Below are 25,811 nucleotides of genomic sequence, written 5' to 3'. Positions count from 1 at the left end.
TTTACATTTTCAAATTGAAGAAAACCGTGGTAGTAATGGGTTTTTTTATTTATAAATTTGACTCTTTATATATAACGATTGTTTAGAAATATATTTGGCGGCTATAACAATAAAAACAAATATTAACAACAGACTTCATTTATTATGATATTAATATTGTTCAAATTATTATGTATTATTTTAAGTGTATATAATAAATTGATTGTTATTTCAATACGAATATTATAAATACAATTATTTTAAAAATAAATTAGAATAGGTTAGAGTTTGCGTTTACTTTCCGTTTCATACTAAAATATATGATTATTGCACCTATAAGTGTTTAAGGTTAATGGTTTCCAGGTTAAAATATTTTAAAATAAATTCTGTAGTGTTATAAATTTAAAATATTTTTTTCTTGGTCTCTAAGAAGGGGTTAGTTTATTTATTATTATAAAAATTTAGGGTACAACCCATTGGGCTTTAAGCTAAGATGCCGGATTTGGCGACTTGCAGCTGCCACGCTTCACTCGCTCTGCGACTGGCGAAAGGTCAGCGGTTCTGCCTGCTTCCAAGCGGTGGTCATTAGCCAAGACAGAGTCCAAGCCCGACGAATTGTGGAGCAATCGCGGGCGGCAAGGTCGGTGGCTGGCCACCGCCATCGCCATCGCCATCGTCATCACCATTGCCATCGCCTCCCCTTCTGGGCATTCCCTCAGCGGGCGTTCCTCATTTAGTTGGACGAGTGCTTTTCCCTCGACTGGATTTCCTTTTCGCTTTCGGGTGGGGGCGTCCGCGGCAAATGGGCAAATGCATTGCGTGCCGCCTGCTTGGCTGTCAGTCTTTCGAGTCTTTCGAATGCCGTCTGCCTGCTGCCTTCTGCTAATTGCGCCAAATTGCGGTGGCCGCGCATTCACTGTGGAATGAATGGCCGTGAAATTGAATCATTTCCAGCTGCAGCAAAAGCAGGGGCAGCACACTCGACTCGGATCCACATCCGAATACGAATCCGAATCCAACTTTGACATGGCACGCCACCCGTCCGTCCCCAAAACGGAGTTGAGTGAAAGGCACCCACGCCGTCATCCAGGTATTTCGCTTGCCTTTATGCAAGCAGTTACCTAAACCAACAAGAACTCACAGCCGAAACTTGATATGCTCTTTTCAATAAAAATAAATAAATCAATTTTTATTTTCATTATGTAGCTTTCACCCTTCTTAGCTTTGGTGCCCCCATAAGGTCACTGAAAATCATTTTTAAATTTCTTAAAGTCTTCCAAATCTTAAAAAAGTTTACAGTTTACTTATCTGAAAATGCTTTATTTTCATATAATAAAAACATATTGTTTGTAACAAATAATTTATTTTTTTTTTGTTATTTTTATTTCAATTGTTGTGATGCTTAAACCAAGCGAAATTTCACAGCTCAATATATATATTATTATTTCTGACTTTGAAAATGTATTAGTATTTAATTACAGCATCTTACCATTTTACGTTGCAAATCTCCGGCTCAAATTGGCACAGCCCCTTGTGGGAGAGTATAAAGACTTAAGTGTCCAAATTATGCATAGATATACGGTTATGGGAATGCTGTGTGGACGGAGAAAAGAGCCGAAACGGAAACCGCAAAGGGAAAACAAGTTAAATGAAATTTGCATGTCGATGTCAGACAATTTGGTGAACTTTTTTAAATTGCCCATCAGCAGATGCATTCACATCAGCATTAACCCAAAAAGTAAATCCCCATATATGAGCACTCGTTAACAAGTTCGGTACATGTGTAGGGGTATGTGAGTGTTATACGCGAATCTTGTTTACATATTCATCAGGCACGTTGGTGGCAAATATTTAAACAAACGAACGAGTGAGCAAATATAAACGAAATTCGGCTTAAGTCCAGCACAAAAGAGCGTTGAATTAGAGGAGAATAGTTTTAGCATATTGTGTGAGCGGGGATTGGGAGCATGGGAGCAGGGAATAAGACCCACAAATGGCTTTGTTACGTGAGTCCATTGTCAAGTTCAGATTGGCAAAAGACCAAAAGAAAAAACAATAGAGCCAAAAGTGGGCTTATGAGGAGGATCTGTTAAAAAAGAGTCGGAGAAATCGTTCAGGTCAAGGAAGTGCGAGGTACTAAACTTACTTATTCAATTATAATATCAAAACAATTTTAACTTTCAATGACTCAATTGATTTTTATAAATTTGTTTTCGTCAATTAAGTGCTAGAGCTAGAAAATTTTGAAAGTAGTGGATCTTTGGCCGAAAAACTATTGGTTGAAACATGTAATTTTCTTCTCAATTTTTTAATTTATTTTATTTTTTTATTTAATTTTTCTATTCGCTTAGAAGTGAGAAATGGGATTTGAAATATAGTGAACAGGTAGTCACAGTTGTCCTCTTAAAGTTTCCCAAAAATTTATAGACAAAAGTTTAAATCATTTTGCCAAGGTTAATTCCCCTTATGAGACTTTGCTCATCGATTACTTGAGTCCTGCTGTATGGTAATTATAATTCGGCTCCAACTTTCATAACGATTGCGGACGATGAGTTGAAATATCAGGCTGTTGCAGAAAGATCAGCTCGGGCCGAGCTGAGCTGAGGAAGAAACTGCAGATCACCATCAACGTCACGCGCTCGCGCAAAAATTATGATTATTTGACGAAATCCCATGCTGAGTCTTATCCAGCTGCCGCAGCGTGGCGCCCCAAAAAAGATGAAAAGCAAAAAAAATGGGAAAAACGAAAACGAAAACGAAAAGAGGGAAAAAACAGAAGAAGCAATCAGCCATAACAAACCAAGCAAGCATCCATCCATCCATCTATCCATCCGTTCGAGAGCTGACCCCAAGCAATTAAGAAATTATGTATATTATGACGCGCGCTGTGATGATGGCAGCGCAGTCGAATAAAAAGCAATAAAATGTTACAGCAACAAATGCGAATGTCGGCTGAGCATTATGTATACGCACCGCTGGACGCTGGAAGCTGGCGGGCCCTGCAGGCGGTTGACTTTGCTCTTTTCACTGCGTTAACCTTTCTTCGGTGCGACTACAATAACATAAAATGATATGGCGCGGCCATAATTATCATTTGTTGCATCTCTTTTTCGGGGCCGGGGGATCATTATCTGCACCGCACGCCGAATATTGTTCAGAATGTACGAGTATTTATCATGGAAATGAGGGAGCTTACGCTTCCTGCAAAAACAAAAGACTTAAGACACGAACCTCAATCTGGGGTCGTCTTGGCCACGTTTTGACTTACGTAAGCGCGTGCTCGCCTTAAATTAAAGTCCACAATCACGCAGCGACGACAGGGGTCAAAAAAAGTAGAGAAGAGAGAGAGAGAGAGGTGGGATCGAACGGGATGGATGGATGGCCTGCTGTGTAGGTGGAGAAATTATGTTGACATCATCGCCAAAAAATGGCTAAAGAGCGATCGGCGATCGGGCAGCGGGCGTCTCTTGAAAAGCCGAAAAAAAATTAATTTTACTTTCCTTTTCGTTGCGGCGAACGCGCTGACTTCTTTTACTTTTTAATGATTACTTACTCTTTTTTTTTTGTTTTGCCAACATCTCCGAATCTATTTTCGTATTTTTGGCTTGTGCCACTTAAAAAAAAAAATGATTGCACTTTGATGCCACAGATGGGTTCCGTTTAGCCTCCGGTCGGATTAAATTTCCAATCGCCTGGCAGCCTGCAACTGGAGTTACTTCCATTAAGTGGATGCATTAGCAGACTAACTGATCGATCGATCCCCAGATCGAGCGATGAAGTGAGCGGCTGCTGCAATAAGGAAACGTCTATTTATGAAAAGCTCTTCGAATGAAAGTCACCAGCGCTTGCCGTTTTGAATTGTATTTTAATAGGCCAAAAGTCAATTTCCTGGCCCGCTGCCAAAAACGGTTGTTTGCTCGCCGATTGCTGTAAACGGACCAATTTTATTGCCAATTTTGCGCCTTATGAAATATCTGGCATTGTCATGGAGCGCATGGAGCAATTTTCTAGGTCGCTCATCGGTACATATACGAAGCTTACGAAATGACAGATCTCTCCCACGCACTAATGTGCAAATTAAACGCATTTCCAAATGGCTTTGCATATATCATCTGCCAGGCAATTACGTTAACTCAACGTAATTTCTTGCACTTTACTTTGATGGGCCTTTTAGCCTGCTCAGCGAGCGGTTAGTGGATGGTCTTGCCTGGTCCCGCATTCGTCATGTGGTATTTCTTGTCATATTTCAAAAGGAAAATACACCGAAACACCCTCGGTTACGCATGCCCCCCATCGAAGTCTGCGTGTTGGGTTGTATAAGCCTCGCTCTTCCCGCATATGACACAAAAATGTGAAAAAGCTCTGCCGAGACAATTGTGTAATTAGCGAAAAGAAAGAAACCAGAAAGAGTCGGGATAGGGAGAGCTGCAGACAAAAAGATCTAAACGCCTATTCATGCCGTCGCACATTTCCAGCTCTACGATCCCCCGTCAATTGTTTGCAGATGTCATTCGGTAATCCCAATCGAGGAAAGCCGCAGCTGCTGGCTTGAACTTCTTCTGTTTCCTCTTCATTTTTTCGACTACCGCGTCTAAAATTGATTTATGGCATTTCTGGTGTTTTATTTCTGGCTGCTCTTCGGAAAGGTGTATTACACAACTTAGGGACTTATTAAATGAAACAATGGCAGTTTATCTATTGTGCCTTTGATATCTACTTTATATAAAATGATATCATATATCTTTATATAAAATATCCATTTGATTAATTTAAGTTCACCATTGTTAAAACATTTTATATTATTGAATGTTGGAAACGTTTAACCAACTGAACAATTTAAAAAGGTAGTTTAACACCCAATGATTTATTTTTTACTGATACTCAAACCAAATTATTAAAAGAAACATGCGAAAAAGTACATGGGATTGTACAATATACCTTTCCAACTGAACAATTTAAAAACGTAGTCTTACACCAAATGGTTTAATTTTTTTATTGATATTCCAAAAAATTATTAAAAAAACAATAAAAGCATGTTGAGCCCCAAAAACTCAATGTTTTATGATCTTAGCTTCTTATTATACAATTCAACACACTTTTATTTGTTCGTAATTCGGTGGTTGGAAGCCCACTCTTTCGTAATGAAGAGCATTTAAGATTCGTTAATTTTGTTTTTGCTCTTTTACACCACAGCTCACTAATTGCCGCGAATTTCGCGTTCGAGTTTGGCTCGTGGCACAGACCCTACAACCATTGACTTTATGACTGCCTGGCAGTGGGATACATATATGTTCGTATTGTGTATATATGTGATTGACGGATCAGCTCTGTTTTCGACATCTCGAGTCAGGAATGGAAAGTTTTTAATATCCTAGCCACGCGTCTCTGGCAATCTCCCCTTTGCCTGCATTCATTTCGGCTTTTGGGTTGGTTGCTGAGCTGTTCTGGTATTTATTATATCTTCCAACTCAACCGACATCTGCTAATGGGCTAACTAAATATTGGCAATTTGTCAAGCTTTGCTAATCGAATTAGAAGGTGTTATTGATAATCGTTAGCAACGATCGAATGGTGGTGCTAAATTCGCTTAAACAAAAGTTAGATTAGATCAGGCAGGGCCTCATTGTTCTTGGACTTGCAAATCGATTTGGGGGTGCTAAAATCGATCACGGGTTTGGTAAAAACCACAGAACCATTGGAGAAAAAAAATAGAAAAAAAAGAATTCAATTAATTGGCTATATTCGAATTTCACAATTAGAAAAATTCATATCTTATTGAACCGCAGAAGGTCGGATTCACTTTATAGCCATGACATTACACTTCGTTTAATGGAACTCCACCACCCACAAAAGCCCTGGATTGCTAAAAGTTTATGATTTTAATATTATATTGTTTAGTAAATATTCAGTGTAATAATTTGTTTTCGAACGGGCAAACCAATTATTTTATTTAATGGTCTTAAGCACATTACTACACACAACAATAAATATTAAAGTTTAGTTTTAATAAGAGTTCTTGAAAATAAGCTACAGTCAGTGTTAAAGTTTAAATATTAATTCAATACTAAATAATATAACCCCTAAGCTTTTCAGTTTGATTTCTATACCAAAGAGTCCAACACTGTAGTCTCAGGCCTTATTTGCAAATTTTTTTTAAAATAAAACTTTTGTGGTTACAAATTTTAAATTTTAAATTTCTTATATTTGTATTTAAAGATATCTTAGTTTCTATGTTTGTGTATACACATCCTACTGTTAACCATCAAATACATTCATTTTCCGGTCTGCAGGTCGATTAGATTTTAACGAGCATCAGCCATTAAAGGAAGAGGCGCAGATTAGTGCCCGTATCTCGTTTTATGGCTCAGGAAGGAGCATCTGGTGGCGCTGGTTGCGCTGGTTGCGCTGGTGACGTAGTCATGGGCTCGCTGGGCTGCGTCCATTATATCACCTCTGGGTGAAAGTGATGATGGCATTCGCGAGGCCTCCGCGCCGATACTCGTTTGCGAATATTTTCCTGTATGTGGCACACAGGGTGTGCTTGCACTCCAGCGGATACACCCCGCAACACCCTGTTGGGGCAAATATATGCTAATGCCGCAGTTTTGCATTTTTGCCCGCAAATATTTTTTCAATTATCGATTTTTGCTTGCCATTTTCTTCAGAGGTGTGTGGAAAGGCACTGCGACTTCCTCATTGCTGATGTTGGTTTTTTGCGATGCTTCAGTTGCTGCTGATTTCTGCCAGGCACTGTAGTGTGGGGAGAGAAATCGCGCCGGCGAATTCCAAACACCAAACCAAATGCCTGTCATCGATTAATGAATATTCATAATTGTGGACAGGCCAGAAAGCCAAAAGCTGCGGCTGCCCCTTGGAAATTGTGCCACACGAAATTAAGAGCAATTGCTACTCGAATTTGCGGTTGTTGGTTGTTGGTTGCTGACTGCTGCTTGCCAGCAGCATAAGCAGCAGCAGAAGCAGCGGCGGTGACTGAGAGTGTATGCAAAAATTTGCCCTGGCCGCAAAAAATTAAAACACGAAATGGAAAGAGCAAAGCGCCAAACACTTTCCAACTGTCGCAAGCATCCGCCAGCAGCTGGCGTTGGAGTTGAAGCGTTCACGCGGCACAGCACCCGCACCATTCCCAATCCCAATCCCAGTCCGAAGCCCCAGCTTCACCCCAATCTCCATCCCAATGCCAATGCTGATGCCGATGCCCATGCCCATGCCCCACAGCAACATAACACAGAAAACATTTTTTTGAAATTTGCACTGAAATTTAAAATGACAGATAGTTCAAATCATAATTGTGTTTTTTTCCCCCAATTTATATGTTATTTGCTTTACTTAAAAAAAGAATTACAGATAAGTTCATTAAGCTTAATGCCTTTTCATTTTGATTTAAATTAATTCTTAACATTAAATTTATATTTAAAACAAGAAACAAAAATGCATATTGAATATTCAATTTTAATTTAAGAAATCTTATTGAAATCGATTTATTTTGTTCTATATTTAAGGGTATTGAATAATTTTTTATTTTAAGAAATTTAAGAAAAATGCTTTTATAAAAAACACGTATTAATCACATATTTAATTTAATTTTGAAATGCAAAAGCAATAGATCAAGATTTAAAAAGTTACATTGTAAAACAATAACCAATAAATTACATTAATAAATATTGTTTACCTGTTTTTATTTTTTTTCTCCATATTTTTTGCTTTGAGTAATTTTATTTCTGTCAGTGCATTTGCGCAATAACAGCGACTGCAGATACAGATGAAGAAATGCTGCCGCAGCCGCTGCTCCTTTCACTTTCAATTCGTGTGCGAATCGAGAGCAAAACGGACTCTTAGCTCCGCTAAATAGCAAGGGGCGGTAATCAAGAGTAAATAGAAGAAATCCGCCAAAAAAAAGCCGATGCCGGATGAATCATCATCATCTGAAAGCGGCAGCGGATGCTATGTTTTGACCGTCTTGCGGTTTTCCAAAGGCCATTCCGCTGGCATGGGAGACACAAAAATCATCACATGGCACTCGTCGCTTTTTTAGTATCGGGTAAAACCCGTACCACCCCGATTTAAGATCAAGGCTTCCCCGTCCAGCCTTGACGTTGAATTGTTAAGTATCCACTGTATGGGCTTGAACGCTCGAGTGGCACAAACAGATAACAGATGAACCATTGTGGGGGGCGTTTTGTTGGATCCGTAAGTAAGTTGTCAGACTTCAGCTGTTGAACTCAGTAACCACGTAGTTGTGGGCAGCTGCAGAAGGTCTGGGAACTTAAATTAAGATTATCTACAAAAGTCAATTTATGTTCGGTACAACTTTTTATATATTTTTCACATTCTGCTTCCCGATAATTATTTACAAAATAGTATGTATAAATACAAAACATCTTATGTTAAACTAGTTAATACACCTATTTGCTAAGTCAAAACAGTCCCTCAGATGCGTGAAAACATCCTTACATCAATTGTATACCAGCAGGTTTGTATGATTTTTTTCGTTTATTTTTCAAAAATGTATGTTTTGCTGTGATTATCTTGTCACTGGACCATGGACTTCTGGGGCACCCTTGTGATACGGCTTGCACTTAGTTGATTTTGCTCGCCGTTGCTCATAAGTCGGTGTCAGTTGGACAAGGCGCACACGCTGCCTTATGTACATTTCAATCAAATCAACTGCAATTAGCTGTCACAGCCGAGTCACAGCCTGTCACAGTCTGTCAAAAGGCATTAAATGTTGCGACGCTTTCGTGAATTGCGGGTTCTGTTTTTCTGGTTATCTGGCTTGCGGTGCTTTGCTTCACTTTCGGGCCAAAGGCATTGAGAAAAAATGAACTGAAAATGTTTAATTGGCGGCTGTCATGTTTGGTTGCTAACAAAAACTGAAATAAAACGGTGGTGCTTACTATTGGCCATGGTGGCCAATGATGCTTTACGACTTTATATCATAATTGCAGCTTACGACAGGGTGGTTAGGGGGAAGTTGATAGCTGGCAGAGGAGGGATAAATACACCGGTAAAAAATTTAACATACGAAGGTCAACGGGATCCTATAAATAAATTTAATAAAGAATATTAATAAGAATATTATATATTTAATAAGAATATTATTAATATTATTAATAGAGATTTATAAAACTCTAAAAAATTAATGGATTAAATATGAAAACAGTATTCAGTCATATGTAAAATGTCTTGCTCAACTTCCTTTTAAGTTCTATAATCACTGCTAAAAAACTCTTATAAATTTTTTAAATTTCTTGAGTTGTACATATTTAGGTATAATTCAAAGTTTATTCCTTTGTATATTTTAAAAAAGGAAAACACAGCCCATAATACTTTTAGGGCGAGCTGAGCAAAGTCAAAAAGAATAGCTTAGATCGAATTGTTAAAAGCAGAAGAAAAAAAACTTAGAATAAATGTTGCGATCTAAGATCATTGTTTGTAAAGGCTGCAATGAGTTCGGAAGATCTTTAGTATCGTTTATATTTTTATTTTCGGTGTACGAACGTCTGCCGGCATTAAGCAATAATTTGTATTATTTGTACAATGCGGTGGCTGTTACAGTACTCCAACTCCCTGCTTGATCGGCCCGGTCCCCAACCCCTTTTTATATCTTTTACGCTTGTCTGTGCATTTATTGTTGCCTAATCGAAGCTGGGGCTCGGGGCAGCGTCAGCGGGATGGGGTTTGGGGTTTGGGGCAGACAGCTGATTTTTCCAGTACCGCTTTAGCGCTGCTTCGTAGGAAGAGCAGCGGCAGCGGCAGCGCTGCGACTGCGCAGCTGCTTGAAAAGCTCGCGCTCAGTTTCGCTTAGCTTTTGCGTCTGCGCAGACAGCAGACCGTTCAGACTTCTTTGAGACTCCGCTCAAGAAGGTCGTGTTTGCGCTTCGCTTCGTTCAACTTCGGCTCAAGTTCGTTTCGCGTTCGCATATTCACAGTATACACTCGTTATCGCGATCGCTGTAAGTGCCAATTGTGTGAGTGTGCAGGATTAAGATAAAGCCCAGGACTCGAGGCGAAATATGGCCAAAAACAGCAATTAACGGGGCACCCAATAGTAGCTGAAATTCGAGAGAGTGAGTGCTACGGATTGGATTTGGCTTGCAGTTGCCTTGCAGTTGCCTGCAATTTCAAACGTCGACCCCCTCCCCTCAGCCACCGATCTGCGCCTGACAGTGAAAGTGATTTGATTTTGCAATTGGAGTCGCAGTCGCCGCTGTTGTTGTTGCGAGCGACTTTGAACAATATTGCTGCTTGTTTGCTGATCCGATCAGCCAGCAGCAAAAGCAACAAAAAATAAAAATAAAAGCATTTCTGTTTTTATTATTACTCTCGCTTTAATCAAACAAAACAAAGCTCCGGCCAAACAATAAAGAAAAGTGCAAAAAAAACAGCATCATAAATTGCAAGCAATTTGTAATCGGTATCCTAATACAATTTCTTTCTCTCGTTTCGCACAGTACTAGTACTGCCACTGTGCCCTTTAAATAATCAACAAAAATTGGATTAATTCTCAGCGTACTTGCACCTAACTGCAAAGGTAAGATATCTAAATTGGTTAATTAAATTCGTTTTATCGATTTTGGCCGCTGCCAGCGATTAAATCATTTGATCGTTGCAACATTCGCACGGCTCACGAACCGCAAAAAAAGAAACTACTCAGTTATGGTGCAAAAGTAAAGCGTCATTATCTAATAAATCTTACCATATATATGTATGCCCACTCTGCAAAATGCATAAAACGCAAACCTCATGGCGTGGTCGTGGTCTCTTGCAAAATGTGGAAAGTATTTGCACTTAAATGCTTGCAAAATGCCCGGACACATAACCCACCGCAGCCGTTTCATCGGGGTGTCCCGTTGGAGGAGTGGTTGTGGTTTTGGAGTTCCACCTGTTAAAGAAATGTATTTCCATCAGTCAAATCTACTAGAATCAGGTAGACCAATATACTAATTACTTTTCGTGCATGCATATCCAAAGTGGGGCACAGCTGGCTTGTTAAACAGGAAAATAACTTGTACAAATTATTCAAGCTCCTTCTTTTTCAAAATAATTATATTTTCTGTCAGATCAACAAATAAATCAAGTTTTTGATAGTTGAAAAATAACTTCTTTTCAAGCAAAATTAAATTTTATTTGACATTTTTGTTACTGTCGTAAAAAAGTTTCAATTTGGGGGGAAAATATTTGTATACTTAAACATTTTAAAAAGTTTTTATTTACATGAAAACCTTTCTTATTTTCATTAATAAACACAATCTTAAAAAATAAAAAATCATGGCTATTTGTATGTATTAATCTATCAATACTTAAAAGTTGCAACTACAATTAACCCCTGACTATTGGGGCTTAAGATCTTTAGATACTTATAACATATATTTCACCTGTGAACTTCAAAAGTCATCAGGCTGTGACCCAATAATTTGTCATTGCAATAAAACAATGCCACAATGCGGTCGATTATTCAATGTGTTTCCACATCAACAGCTTGATAATTATTATATAACTGACACAGACTTGGAATAATAAATAGGTTGGCATGAAAGGGCTGAAACAAAACAAAAAAAAAACCATGTCAAGTCGCCAATAAAACAAATTCAAGCCAACGAAATGCAAAAAGGAAGAAACAAGAAACCGGAAAACATAAATACTGAGACACACACAAAAGTGCGTAAAAGAAGGGCAAGCGAAATGTGAAATGAGTCAAAAGCCAGAAAGAGGAAAAGAGAGGCGCATCGCCGCGGCGTCTTAGCCTCAATTTGGTTAACTGCAGCTTGAGCCACAAATTATTTGGCAACGTTTTTATGGCTCCGTCGATGTCTTGTGTTGACTACACAATATACTTTCGTACGAGTGTCTGTGTGTATAAGTATGACATGAACTTCATTATCAGCAACGTTCAACGCCGACGCTGTCTTTTTATTTTGTTTTTTTGTTTTTTTTTTTGGTAACATCTCTTTACTTTTTTTTGCGTTTTCCTGAAGTGTTTTTTTTTATTTTGCTTTTTCAATTTAGGGCTGGCTTATTGCATAAGCGGAGAAACTCGTCTTGCCTGCTCTCTGGAGCATGCTACAATTTATATATATAGGTGCCATATTTATATATGGCTTGGTTGTTGTGGCCGAGAACTTTCTTTCCAGCAGCCCGACACAAATTACTTAATTTTGGGATCTGCTGCTGTGGCCTAAAATCCGGTTTGGGATTTGCAACCCTTTTTCATCATGTAATAAAATTCGAAATATACGACCCGAGCGTTGGAAAACAAGTTCCGCCAAATTGTGACCATGGCCATGGATTTCTTGGCTTCATTTGCCTTGCTTTTATTTTATTTTTTGATGCTTTATGTAAATGTTTTTCTCTCTTTCACCTTCTTTGTGCATTGCTGGCTTATATAAGCCAATCGAAATGCTCGAAAATTGTTGCTGGCTTAATGCAAATGATTTCTCAATTTTTGTTTTCATCATTTTTCTTTCTTCGCTTCGAGTCCAATTGATTATGCATTCGGGTTGTTTGTTTATCGTCTTGTTGTTGTTAATTGGGCGCTCTGTTTTTTAAGGGGGAGGTTACCGCAGTAGCTACTGGCTATGGGTCAGCTAATTATTTGTATTTGACTGAGCTTAGGTCGGGACAAGTTTGTGCCCTGAGTCTTTTATTTTGGTTTTTTTTTTTTGAGGTGGAGGGCGGGATTTCCCCACATTTCCGGCTATGTAAGCTTTAACAGCATTTTTTATCTGGGCAAGTTTGTGGCCTGAGTCTTTTGTTTTAGGCGAAGTGTATCCTTAGTTCGTTGCCTGATTTTTTGTGGTTTTTCAGCACGCCACGAGTCATCAGCACGAAATTATCCGCAAGTTTATTGCGCTTATCTAATCCGGCGGCTCAAAGCTCTTACAATCTTTTGATTAATATTGCTCATACGCCGTGTGTTCCCTCCACAGTGTGAGTGGCGCTAATTGCATAACGTGTGCGATTTGCATGCAATGCTACATATACATATACATATAAACTCATCAGTTGTTGTTATTGCTGTTGCCATGGTCTACAGTCGGTCACTTCTTAACACTCGACTGCTGCCGGTGTTGACTTAACACATTCGTAACAATTGCGCAGCAGCCTTGCGTATTGAATATTAATTAACACTCTGGGCTCTGAACTTGTGTGCTTGTGTGGAGCAGACGTCACAGGTGCCATCAGTTGGCCGTCGATTGATTAGGTGGACGGGCGTGTTGAAACGCTCGTGGCTGCGGTTTACAACGGCACTTACCTTACCCAACTCTCGCGGCTCTAATATGTATATTTCGCTGTTGTCTCCTCTGTTTTGGGCCGGCCAAAATGTGCCAATGGCATGACACCGATTTCCACTCAATTTAGCTTCGCCCCGGCCAAGACGAGCCCAGCTGTTTGTTTGACCCACTTGAGCGATATGTGGTGGTGCTTTGGTGGTGGGAAAGTCAAATGGGTTTAACCTTTCGGCTTGTGCAAACAATTCGTAATTGCAAATGGTAGCAATTCAAAATAATTGGCCAAATCTATTTTAATTCCACTTTGCCAAGACGACAACCGCCAAATAAGTGGGAGTGGATATAAATTTTGTAGTTGCTGTGATTGTCTTTTGATTGCTTGCTTAAATAAATGTAAACGTTTATCCAAAGGAAAGCTGAAGAAACACGAAAACTATGTTGACGAACGTGTGACAAGAAAACGTAATGATTACAACATAAATTTTAGTTTATATGCGTTACAAAATTACGTCTAAAAAGTGCGCATTATTAAATTATAATCTTAAATTAACGATCTTTTTATAAAAAATTAATCACAGGCGAATATTTTTCAGACTTGTATATAATAAAATATATTCTGAATAATTATTATTTTCTTTTATAACTTAACATAAATAACTTAAATAAAGAAATTTTAACGAAAATGTTATAAGCATACAAAATATTTGAAAATATTTCCAGTGAGAAGCAAGATAGTACATTTATAAAAATATACATTTTTTTATACCCTTGCAGAGGGTATTATAATTTCAGTCAGAAGTTTGCAACGCAGTGAAGGAGACATCTCCGACCCTATAAAGTATATATATTCTTGATCAGCATCACTAGGCGAGTCGATCTAGCCATGTCCGTCTGTCCGTCTGTCCGTCCGTCTGTCCGTCTGTCAGTCTGTCCGTCTGTCCGTCTGTCCGTCCGTTTATATGCAAACTAGTCTCTCAGTTTTAAAGCTATCTGCATGAAACTTTCCCAAAAGTTGTCTTTCTATTGCAGGTAGTATATAAGTCGGAACGAGCCGGATCGGACGACTATAGCATATAGCTCCCATAGGAACAATCGGGAAAATAAATGAAAAAAAATTATAACTTTGCTGTTTTTTAATTTTTTGTTTAGTTCTTCGACATTTAGTAATAGTTACATATTTCCGATTTACAGTTTAAATTTCATCAAAGTCGGACGACTATATAATATAGCTCCCATAGGAACAATCGGAAAAATAAATGAAAAAAATTATAACTTTTCTGTTTTTTATTTTTTTTGTTTAGTTCTTCGACATTTAGTAATGGTTAAACATTTCCGATTTACGGTTTAAATTTCATCAACATCGGACGACTATAGCATATAGCTCCCATAGGAACAATCGGAAAAATAAATGAAAAAAATTATAACTTTGCTGTTTTTCAATTTTTTGTTTAGTTCTTCGACATTTAGTAATAGTTACATATTTCCGATTTACAGTTTAAATTTCATCAAAGTCGGACGACTATATAATATAGCTCCCATAGGAACAATCGGAAAAATAAATGAAAAAAATTATAACTTTTCTGTTTTTTATTTTTTTTGTTTAGTTCTTCGACATTTAGTAATGGTTAAAAATTTCCGATTTACGGTTTAAATTTCATCAAAGTCGGACGACTATATCATATAGCTCTCATAGGAACAATCGGAAAAATAAATGAAAAAAATTATAACTTTTCTGTTTTTTAATTTTTTGTGTAGTTCTTCGACATATGGCAATGGTTAAATATTTCAGAATTATGGTTTAAATTTTATCAAAATCGGACGTCTATATCATATAGCTCCCTCAGAAATAATAAAAATATATAAAATAACTATCAAATAATTGAGCTGCAAATCATCATAGCTTCAATGTTTTTAAACATATACGAAAGTAAATCATAATTTTAATGTTTTCAAAAATGTTTAATTCTTGCAATAGCTGCAAGGGTATATGAACTTCGGCTTGCCGAAGTTTGCTTTCTTTCTTGTTTAAACTATTTTTCACTATAACCTGAGAAGTCCCATGCTATGTATATTAAATTTTTTAAGGAAATAAAAAATGATTTGTTTACAATTAGTTCAACGGCATTGTAACCAGTCGGCACTTTTCACAGCTTACTTTGTAAGAAGCCGATAACTGGGATCTGGCATGAAAGCGACTTCAGCTGTCTTCTTTGGGTTTTCTTAATTTATCAGCCATGCGCTGCTCTGCCTCCTCCATAATTTAAGCATTTTCCCCCAATTCAACAAAATGCATAAAAACTTCATTGAGCCGGCGGCGCAGCATTTATTTTATGCGCAACTCATCAGCCAGCGACAAACGGGAGACAACGAAAATGACAACTTTTGGCTGAGCTTTTGTGTTGCCATTGTTGTTGATGTCGCTGATATTGCTGATGTTGCTGGCGATGTTGCTGCTGCAGCTATTGCCATTGTCATTCGGCGCATTAGCCATTGTCTTCAGTGGCGGGGAGAATTCATTTGTCGTGAATTATGCGTGGCCAGATAAAAGAAAAGTCTTTGGGATTTGTGACGCACAATCGACTGCCCAAAAGCAATGAGCAGTGGAGTATCGCATCTGCATACGCAACTGCAACCAGTTGCTGATGTTGCAGATGCTGCAGATGTTGCTGCTGCAGCTGCGGTGGCGCATTTAAAATGCATTTATCTCAATTACGAGCAGAAAAGCAACCAAATCGCTTGTTTACAACGAAATGAAAACGAAATGAACGACGCATTGTTAGCAGCTGAAAAAAACTTTCACTGCCAGCGCAAAGCTAAAACAAAAGTAATGAAGTTGCGGGCGGGAGGGATTTTGGAAGTCCGCTCCGAAAACCCTTACAGAAAATCCCAGCAAAGTATTGTTAATTAAAACAAATAAACTGAAAGCAGGCCGAGCAATGCAAAGCGATTGTAAATTATGCGTAAGTGTCGGAGAAAGAGAAAGAGCCGCAGAAAGCCAGTTTCCGGCGTCCTTCACTCAAGGCCGTTGCCATATGGAAACAACACGCATATGGTGCATTGTTGCTGCCCAATGATGATGATGATGATGATAATGACGATGATGATGATGATGATGATGGTGGGGCAGCTGTCAGTAAAGTGCACTCTTATGTAACCCGATACAGGAGACGAAGACGGGATGGATTAGCCCGGACTAAGCCTGCACTGCCCAAAATGTAAATTGAGTTTTGCAACGGTTGCATCACGGTGCGTCAGCAAGACAAAAAATACAGAAACACCAGCTGGCAAAACCAGTTGAGTCGCCAAAAAACATTTCATAACCAACATCTATACACAAAGTGTCCGCAAAATGTGTTAACTATTATGCAAAGCTGTCGAAGCGCCGAGTCACGTTTCGGGAGGCAACTTCCCAGCTTCCTGGTGCATTGGAAAATCGCTGGCCGGCACACCGCAAATCAAGTTCAAAATGTCAAGTTTTGCGCCAGGTTAGAGGAAGCGTTCGGCAGATCGGCGCACAAACAAAAACTATTTGCCAAGCGGCTGGCCGCGTGGTGCTTGAACTCGAAATGAAAGTGAAAAGAGCCGCACAGAGCGAAAATGCTGGCAAACTCTTACTTTCAATGCAATTTCTGTTGCTTTGCCGATCAGCCGTACCAACTATGAGTTCTGAGATTGATCGACTATAGATTGCACTCACTGAGAAGCAATAAATCTCCCACTAACCAAAACATTATAAATATAAGTTCTAAATCTGAAAGTTATTAATTTGATATTTTAAATAAATTTTGTTAAATCATGAAAAAATGTATGTACAAAAAAAATAGTTAAACATTACTTGAAAACTTGCGTAAAGAATTAATCGACCGAAAGAACAAAATTTGAATTGAGAGGTTCACCATAAAATTAATTTGATTTTTATTTTGTATGTTTATATTGAACGAAGTTTTATTAGCTTTATGCAACTATTCGAATTATAAATCACGTTTGAGTTAATTGTAGGTAATTAGAATAGTAATTGACACCAAAATTTATAAGCAATCAAAAATATTTATATTAATAAACTTATCACTTTAATCAAACAACAAGCAATCTAAGCTAATATGCCATCTATGCTGTCATAGGGTAGTGAACTAAGCCTCGCATTAGCTTTTATTGCGCTTTTATTGCGCTTTTATTACATTCATTCATTTCCTTCTATCGTTAAACGTATAATGTAAAAACAAGGCAGGCAAAATAAGAAATGCGCAAAAAGTAAAAAAGGGAAATTAAATAAAAGCACTGCGAGTTGGCAGGTGCTGATGATGGTTTTTCCAATTTTCCCAGATGCTTTTATCGCGGCGACAGGTTTCCCAAAACTCAGCTGTGGCTTGTGACCGAGGAAACGCGTGTTGCAGGGGCAAGTCCACCACAGCCGCAACGGGTTTTTAGCGCAAATTGATGATTTAAAATTAATTTACTGCGGGATTAATGGGAATTTAATGCCCAAAGCGGAGATTATGCCTGCCAGACGAAAGCGCATTGCTGCATGTATGCACTTATGCATTTATGCATTTATGCATTCATGCATTATTAGTTATACGGTACACACACCCTACACCCACTCTTAATTACCCGAAAATAAAACCGGTCCTTCAATCATATTCATTTCTGTTTATCCGTTGCAGGCAATTAAGGAAGTAATTCGTGGCCAGAGCTCAACTCGTGGACGTTGTCGCGATGCGGTGCAGCATGCAAGCACACGAAACCGCTTGAAACGTCGCTGTTAAAGCGTCAACAGCAATTGCCATAATTGCCATTGGAGCAGCACAGCACAGCACATCACAGCACAGCACAGTCCAATAACCGTTGGACCTGCACAGCACATATACCACACAACATTTACCCATACCCACACCCATACCCATACCCAAACACCCCATCCCATCCCGGCACCCGGCACCCGGACCAATTCGGCATCATCGAGTCGAAACTGGCATCGAAACCCGCCACACGAGCTGAGCTATCGGCGGCAGGCACACAGATTGCCGCAAATCCAGCTGAATTGTAACAGAGCCGCCGCTTTGCCGTTTTTGCAACGCGCCGGAAAATCGCAAAAATCGCAAAAATCGGAAAATCGGAAAATCCGAAAAGTCGAGAGACCAAGACCAAGTGCAAGAGCAAAAGCAAGAGCAGGCCAAAAACCAGTGGGGAGATCAATGAACGCGGCACGCAGCTGACAAGCATTCGGTATCCATTCGGTATCCACTTTTCAGCAGCCAGCGGAGCGTAAGAAAAGCGAAACGGACCAGCTTCGCTTTGCTTTTTGGGCGGCGTTCATCAGCGTTTTAAGCGTTCAAGTTCAGGCGGCGCCAAGCAGGAAGTTGTGCGGCTGCGCCTTAATTGGAGCCAGTGTCATTACCACCAGGCAACCGACAACAGGCAACGATCAACGGACAACGGACAACGGACAACGGACAACAGACAACAGAAAACAGACAACATCCACCATTCACCGACGCTCATCCTGCTCGATGTAAGATGTTAGTGGCCAACTATTCCAACAGTACTTGCATTGGCCAGAGCACACGCAACACATGGAGATGGAGTCGAATGGCGTTGGCCGTTAATCTGTTTGCCTACTGCTGCTGCGCCTCTTTGGTTGTCGCTGGCGGTGTTGGTGCCACGCCCACCACAGCAGTGACCACGGCTGCCCTCTTGACGGGTCACCAACTGCTGCCCTGGCAGACTTCTGCAGCGGCGGCCACCACGCCCTCCACCGCACGCAATCTGTACGCCCCCTACCAGAGCTTTAGCCGGCAGGACGACATCAGCTTCAAGGATGTGCGCCAGCGCAGCGATGGCACGGTGGTCCAGTCCTTCGGTTCCTATCGCACCGCTCGCCAAATGGCTGGCTCTGCCATGTCAGCCACCGCCCAGCGAAGATCGGACGCCGCCGTAGAGATTGTTCCGGCTCCGTCGGTGGAGCTGCCCCAGAGCGAGCTGATCACGGTGCCCAAGCAGCTGGTGCCCACCATGCCGGAGAATGTGACGCGACGCGAGGGTCGGCGGCGCAACTACATGTACATACCGCTGCAGACGGATGGGGAGAACGGATCGACGGGATCCCTGCTGCAGCTGCGACCCAGCCGGAATGCCACACTCTCCGCCTTGGGACCCCCCGCCGACGGAGTGGCCGCCGTGGCGCACGAATTCGCAGCCGAACTGGCCACTCAGGGCAGTCCGGAACAGCAGCCCCTGGAGTTGGAGCTGGGTCCCGAGCGCACCGAGCGCAGTGATCTCGTGGCCGCCGCCTCCAGTTCCACGGACAAGCTGGAGTACGCCGAGCCGGAGAACACCAGTCGGCGGGTGGGCTTCCAGTTTCCCAGCTACAGCCTGAAGCCCGCCAGTCCCTTCCATCCGCAGGCCTACCGCGAGGATAACCCCATCTTCGGGGAAACCAGTGCCGGGGGCTATGAACCGCAGCCGTTCAGCGAGGATGCAGCCGCTCCCGCTCCGCCGCCCACGCAGTACGAGCAGCACGAGACGCGCCACACACGTCAGCTCTACTTCGACACGGACACGGCCTCCTCCAGCTTCGAGTTCCCCGGCCTGGTGAGCAACTCCAAGCCACATGGCCTCAAGTTGTACCGTGACGATGTGACCAAGTTCGGGGACATCAACGGACCGATCACCGCCTTGCCCCAGCAGCGACCCCAGCGTGGATTTTACTTCGGCGACACCGAGTTCAGGACAGGACCACCCGCCCCGGTCCGTCAATTTGGGCCGCAAAAGAATTTCCAGGAGTACGTGGGACCCACGGAGTACCAGGGATCGCGCAAGAGCCGCTACTACCCGTACAAATCGTCGCGCAGCCCGCGCGTCGTCTTCCCCACAAACGACAACGTGGGCACCACCGGACCCAGTGGTCCCGCCGGCAGCAGCGGACCCTCCGGCAACGGAGTTTACTTCAGCGACAATATTGCTTTTAGGTGGGTACTTGGACCATAAGAAAAGCTAACAAGAAACCCTCTTGATTAAAATATTGTTTATATGTCTTCCTCACTGCAACCAAAGTTTTGGAAGAAAAATATTTGCGTGGTTAAAAAAAATGACCAAGTTGCAATCAACAAAAACATAAGAAATTTAATATTTTAAATATTTCCACTTTGATTTTAATTTCTTGCTGTTTTTAGTATGAAAAGATTTTAATTTCTGCAATATTTTATTTAAATTTAAACCATACTCAGATATTGTGTTTTTACTATTCCGTTCTATTTCAATGCATAAAACTATGTATTTTTTTTTGGCTGTTGATTTAATTTGATCAATTTCAAAATTATTACACCTGTTACCTGGTTCACTATTAGATGCTGTGAATTAAGCCACATCATAAGATTAGGAAAGTTTAATAAAAACTTTTTTTAGTTGGCTATAAGTTAAAGAAGTAAGCCTACAAATATTAAAAGCCATGGCCATAGCTAACAAATTTTTAATGAAACCACTGTATATGATTTACAATATGTGAAACTTATGTTGTATATTGACCGAAACTCTCTATCCCAAAAACAGGGACCAGAACTTTGGCATCAACGAGTTGGCCGCCGTGCAGGATGTTCGGAACGACTACAGTCTGCAGGAGCTAGACAGCGCTTCGGAGGCGACTAGTAGTCCGCAGTCGGCGAGCACGTTCAAGGAGAAAGGTAAGTGCCCGTCCACGCCCACGCCTGCGCCTGCGCCCGCGCCCGCGCACTCGACTCGACCCCTCCCCGCATTCGGTAGGGCTTAGGATGGGGTTTCAGCCAGCTGCTGGGAAACTGCTTGCACTAGGCCACTTTACCCTCAAAGAAAAAAACCACTCACAAAACACCCCAGATTCCAATAACCACCAATACCAATACCCAAACACGAGAACATACCGATTGCAACTCCAACTCCAACTCCAAATCCGATTCCCATTCGACAGTCGACATCACAACGGACACGGAGTGCCAGCACCGGGGCGGTACGTGCGAGTTCTTTTTGGGCTGCTGGCTGTCCGGCGGCCTCATTCAGGGCACCTGCGACGGACTGCTGCGCGGCTGTTGCCACCGCACGGCCAAGTCGGCCAATCTGGGCAGCTCGGACTTCGTCGGCAATGCCGTAGATCTGACCGATCTGCCGCAAAAGAACTACGGACCGGTCAACAACGAACCCAGTGAGTGTGGCAGCCTCAGCTCGGTTTGATTGGGAGCCAAACCAACTCAAACTCAAACTCAAATCTCAAACTCAACTCCAAGCACGTGCACACTAAACCCAAATACCAAAAACCAAAAATATAAATAAAAAGCGGTTCAACAAAATAGTTGAGAAATAATTTGCATGCCACCTTTTAACAATTTACGTATATTTTGTAGTTCGTTTTGTTATGTAGTTATGCACTCGTAATTCGCATTTGTTATTGTTATTGTTACACTCTTGGGTAGTTTTCAGTGCCTAATTAAGCCGCAATCTCTGCAACTATTTGGGCCTAGATGTACGCAGATGCTTATAACACACGCCACTAAAAACAGCAAAAACAGCAAATACAGCCAAACCCACCCGCGAAGAAAGGCTGAGCACAACAAAAAAAACCAAAAAAAAAAGAAAGATATATATAAGTTTAATTGCCCGGCATGAGCATGTTAATTACCACAGCACGCTAATGATAATTAAGCCATATATTACACATAGCTTAACGGCATTACACTCCATGTCCAGACCCCGACCAAACTGAGACCCCAAATCCCATCAAGACGCGACGACTCGACTCTAGAAAGCTGATTTGAACCCGGCAGCAGCAGCTGCACGTTGCCCGCTTGTTTGGCCATTTATAATTGCTTGCTTGTTGGTCACCCCGTTGTTAAATGCTTCACTAATCCAATCCAATCCAGTCCATTCCCGAAAATTTCCCCGTATGCTAAGAGTTGTGATTTCGATTTATTTTTACCTTGCTTTTCCAGGTTGCGGCATTTCGCTGGCCAAACAAACCGCCCAGCGGCGCATTGTGGGCGGCGATGATGCGGGCTTCGGCTCCTTTCCCTGGCAGGCCTACATCCGCATCGGTTCCTCCAGGTAAGCATCTTCTGGGCTAGACTGCTCCCCCTTGGTCTAACAGCTTCTCCGACTTTCCAATTTCCAATTTCCGCCTGACAGATGTGGAGGTTCGTTGATCTCGCGGCGCCACGTGGTCACCGCCGGTCACTGTGTGGCCCGGGCCACTCCGCGCCAGGTGCACGTCACGCTGGGCGACTACGTGATCAACTCGGCCGTGGAACCACTGCCCGCCTACACCTTCGGAGTCCGGCGGATCGATGTGCACCCGTACTTCAAGTTCACGCCGCAGGCGGACCGCTTCGACATCTCCGTGCTGACGCTAGAACGCACCGTGCACTTTATGCCACACATAGGTGAGTTTTCGGGGATTACAAAAATTGTTTTTACATATACATATGTATATATGTAGGATTGGAAACGCCAGAGAGTTGCATTTTAGCATACCATATGATTTATTTATATAACATTAACAGAGAACATAGCAAGGAATAGGGATATATAATAATATTAAGAAATCTGTGTAAAACAAGACTGAATAACTAAACTAAATTGAATGCAACGAAAAACATTAAATTACGGAAACCTATCTCTACATATATACTATAAAAAATATATTTATTAAAGCATGTTTTATTTTATGATTTTCTATAAAACTTTCACTTCAAAAACCATTTCCTTATGATAATAGTTTTCTAAACAATAATTTAGTTATGATCAACCTTTTAACTGACCTAATGTCATTGACTTAATAATTTAGTCTTATCGCTAAAATAACGCCCAATGCTAAGCGGTAATAGTAAAGTTTTTTTTTGTTAATTCTGGCAACTTAACTTTAAAAATATTTAGTTTTAGTAGCTAATTTTTAGAACCTTTTTTGAAATAGAAAAAAAATAATAAAAGTGTTATAATATTTATGCTGGATATGCCAAAAAGTTATTTGTAAGCGTCAAACTACCTTTTAACGGACCGATATTATTGTTAATTTCAGCTCCCATCTGCCTGCCGGAGAAGAACGAGGATTTCCTGGGCAAGTTCGGATGGGCCGCCGGCTGGGGAGCTCTGAATCCGGGCTCTCGGTTGCGTCCCAAGACGCTCCAGGCCGTGGATGTGCCGGTGATCGAGAACCGGATCTGCGAACGCTGGCATCGGCAGAACGGCATCAACGTGGTCATCTACCAGGAGATGCTGTGCGCGGGATACCGGAACGGGGGCAAGGACTCGTGCCAGGGCGACTCGGGAGGACCCCTGATGCACGACAAGAACGGGCGTTGGTACCTGATTGGTGGGTGTTAGCCAGAGAGATGACTCCTCAACATATGACTCTTCTAATATATCCACTTCGATCTCCTCCAGGTGTGGTCTCCGCTGGTTACTCCTGCGCGTCCCGCGGCCAGCCAGGAATCTATCACAGCGTCAGCAAGACCGTCGACTGGGTGTCCTACGTCGTCGGACTCACGATGAACATCTAGGGACGACGACTCTAATTTATTCTCATCGCATTCGCACTCGCACCTGCCTGCTAAGTGGGCCCCAGATTGTTTTGTACATAACTCACTTCATTCTGCTCCCGACTCCCGACTCCGACTCAGAATCCGAATCCGCTTCTGATCCACGTCGACTCAATTTATGGTTACACAAAAAATATATTATTATTAATTTAACAAACAAATTAGCGCAGTACAATTTAGCAGTTAGGATTGTGTGTGTCTGCAAGATACACACGTGTGCGATATATTTGCAAACACCCTAAAACCTTTAAATTAATTATAACTGATAATTACGGTTAAATTTACTTAGTCATATGCGCTGTTATGTAATTTTAAAACTATTTATGAACTACATTTCGTGTGTAAATAAATTATACAAATGTTGAAATGAATTCGAATTTGTCAAACGTTTATTAATCGTACCAACAAAGTCCAAATGTCATTTAAATATTTTTCTCTACTCGTTGCTGTTGCAGTTGCAGTTGTTGTGGTTGCAATTGTCTTCATGTTGCTTCTGTGAATGTTACTTTTGGATGGGCAGACTCGGCAGATAGATCTGCTGATAGGGCACCCCAGTCCACGCATGTTCCGCATCCGGATAGTAAAACCCTCCCATTGCACCCTCCTTCGACTGCTGCTCCATCACGCGAAATAGGGTGAAAACCTCGTGGTAGATCTTGTAAAAAATAACTGAAGTAAAATACATATATTAGCAGAGTGGTGTCTTTGGCTGTTAAGCAGACCTACCCAGCACAAGCGTGAACACCAGAAGACACATCAGAAAGCTCGAAAGATCAATAAAAAGACCAGCGGTCGCATAGAAAACCCCCAAGTAAAGACCAAAGCCAAAAATAACGCCATGATAGATCAACCACGGATACATCAAACAACTTGAGTCCTTTGAAAGGGTGATAAACTATGTTAGGTGAATAAATAATATGGACAATATGTTTTACTATATTGGTACTTAATCAAAATAAAAATGACCTTATGCCACTTATGCAAAATTCTGCCTAACGCTACGAATATTTTATGACTTGAAATATCAAAAAAAAGGAATCTAAAAAATGTGTAAGCAAATATCTATGTTTATCCTAAGAATATAAGTAATATACTTTCTAAGGAAGATTCTATTATTAAAATAGCTGCAAAGGCTTATAAACTTCGTGCATCAAATATTATAATGTCTATACAGCAGATCCCATCTGTTCATTTAACTTACCCGGGCAATACCTATTAGCAGCAGCAGACTGACTCCCATATTGATCAGCGAAAGTCCATACACAATGGAGCTAAAGATGGTCAACACTGGTGACCAAAGATCAGTGATTAGTTCTTCCACCTTGAGTGGGTAATGTCAGCTAATTGTACTCACAACTGATCAGTACCTGCTGCTCTGTAACCGGGACCAAGTTCATGGGCCATTGCTTGAGCAGCAGTTCGATGTCCGACTGCAAGTGGATGGTCAGCAAGGAGCTGCCCAGGATAACGCTGGAGATGATCACGCCCAGCCAGCCAAGGATGAGGACATTGTACTTGAGATTCTGGCACTGCACATACGAGATGCTTTGACTGGCGGCCATCGCCACGGCAGAGATGGATGCCTTACCACCAGGACGCGGTGGATCGTTGGGGGCCATTGGAACCGTTTGTTGGCTGTCAACTTAACGTACGTTTTGCCGGATTCTGCTGTTCTTGGCGTCCGTTTTTGGTGTTTGGTTTGTGTTGCTGTTTGAGTGTTTGCAACAGAACAAACAACGATATACTAACTGCCAGTCAACTAAAAACACGGTGACAGGAAAGCCAGCAATCAGGGCCTGCTGGGTGTGTTATTGGTTAAAGCCATTTTCCCCACTATTGTTATTGTTACAAAAGAGAAAACAGTAAGAAAACTAATCAGTTAGATAATTCATCATGAAATCCGTTTAATTTATAGACAATCGTTACCAAAAGAAAATAACAAAAGAAATTCATAAGAAGTTATTTGTTTTGTAGATCTTAAAACTTCATTCTCACTTTCATGCTCAAAGACATCTAAGAGAGT

General features: G+C 41.1%; 2 protein-coding genes across 4 annotated transcripts; one reads left to right on the top strand and one right to left on the bottom strand.

The window, feature by feature from the left end:
• Nucleotides 1–9,831: 9,831 nt before the first annotated feature.
• LOC108145503 lies at nucleotides 9,832–24,155 on the top strand. Of its 3 annotated transcripts, none has more exons than XM_017270963.2 (9): nucleotides 9,832–9,953; nucleotides 10,452–10,531; nucleotides 17,894–20,197; nucleotides 20,778–20,908; nucleotides 21,172–21,402; nucleotides 22,187–22,298; nucleotides 22,380–22,633; nucleotides 23,269–23,562; nucleotides 23,634–24,155. In XM_017270963.2, the coding sequence occupies exons 3-9, from the start codon at nucleotides 18,747–18,749 to the stop codon at nucleotides 23,747–23,749; spliced, it is 2,589 nt and encodes an 862-aa protein (XP_017126452.1). In that variant the 5' UTR covers nucleotides 9,832–9,953; nucleotides 10,452–10,531; nucleotides 17,894–18,746; the 3' UTR covers nucleotides 23,750–24,155. The 3 variants fall into 3 exon arrangements, with proteins under 3 accessions (XP_017126452.1, XP_017126454.1, XP_017126453.1); XM_017270964.2 differs by having other exon boundaries at nucleotides 9,833–9,968; XM_017270965.2 differs by lacking the exon at nucleotides 21,172–21,402.
• Nucleotides 24,156–25,539, bottom strand: LOC108145505. The gene is made up of 4 exons (XM_017270967.2): nucleotides 25,143–25,539; nucleotides 24,990–25,075; nucleotides 24,515–24,665; nucleotides 24,156–24,457 (listed from the first exon to the last, which is right to left on the bottom strand). The coding sequence occupies exons 1-4, from the start codon at nucleotides 25,405–25,407 to the stop codon at nucleotides 24,291–24,293; spliced, it is 669 nt and encodes a 222-aa protein (XP_017126456.1). The 5' UTR covers nucleotides 25,408–25,539; the 3' UTR covers nucleotides 24,156–24,290.
• Between the last annotated feature and the right edge of the window lie 272 nt (nucleotides 25,540–25,811).

The sequence above is a fragment of the Drosophila elegans genome, unplaced genomic scaffold (genome assembly GCF_018152505.1).
Source record: "Drosophila elegans isolate 14027-0461.03 unplaced genomic scaffold, ASM1815250v1 contig_520, whole genome shotgun sequence".
In the NCBI taxonomy this organism is placed as follows: Eukaryota; Metazoa; Arthropoda; class Insecta; order Diptera; family Drosophilidae; genus Drosophila; species Drosophila elegans.
Note: the sequence above shows the minus strand (reverse complement) of the source record. Positions and strands in the feature narration are given on the sequence as shown.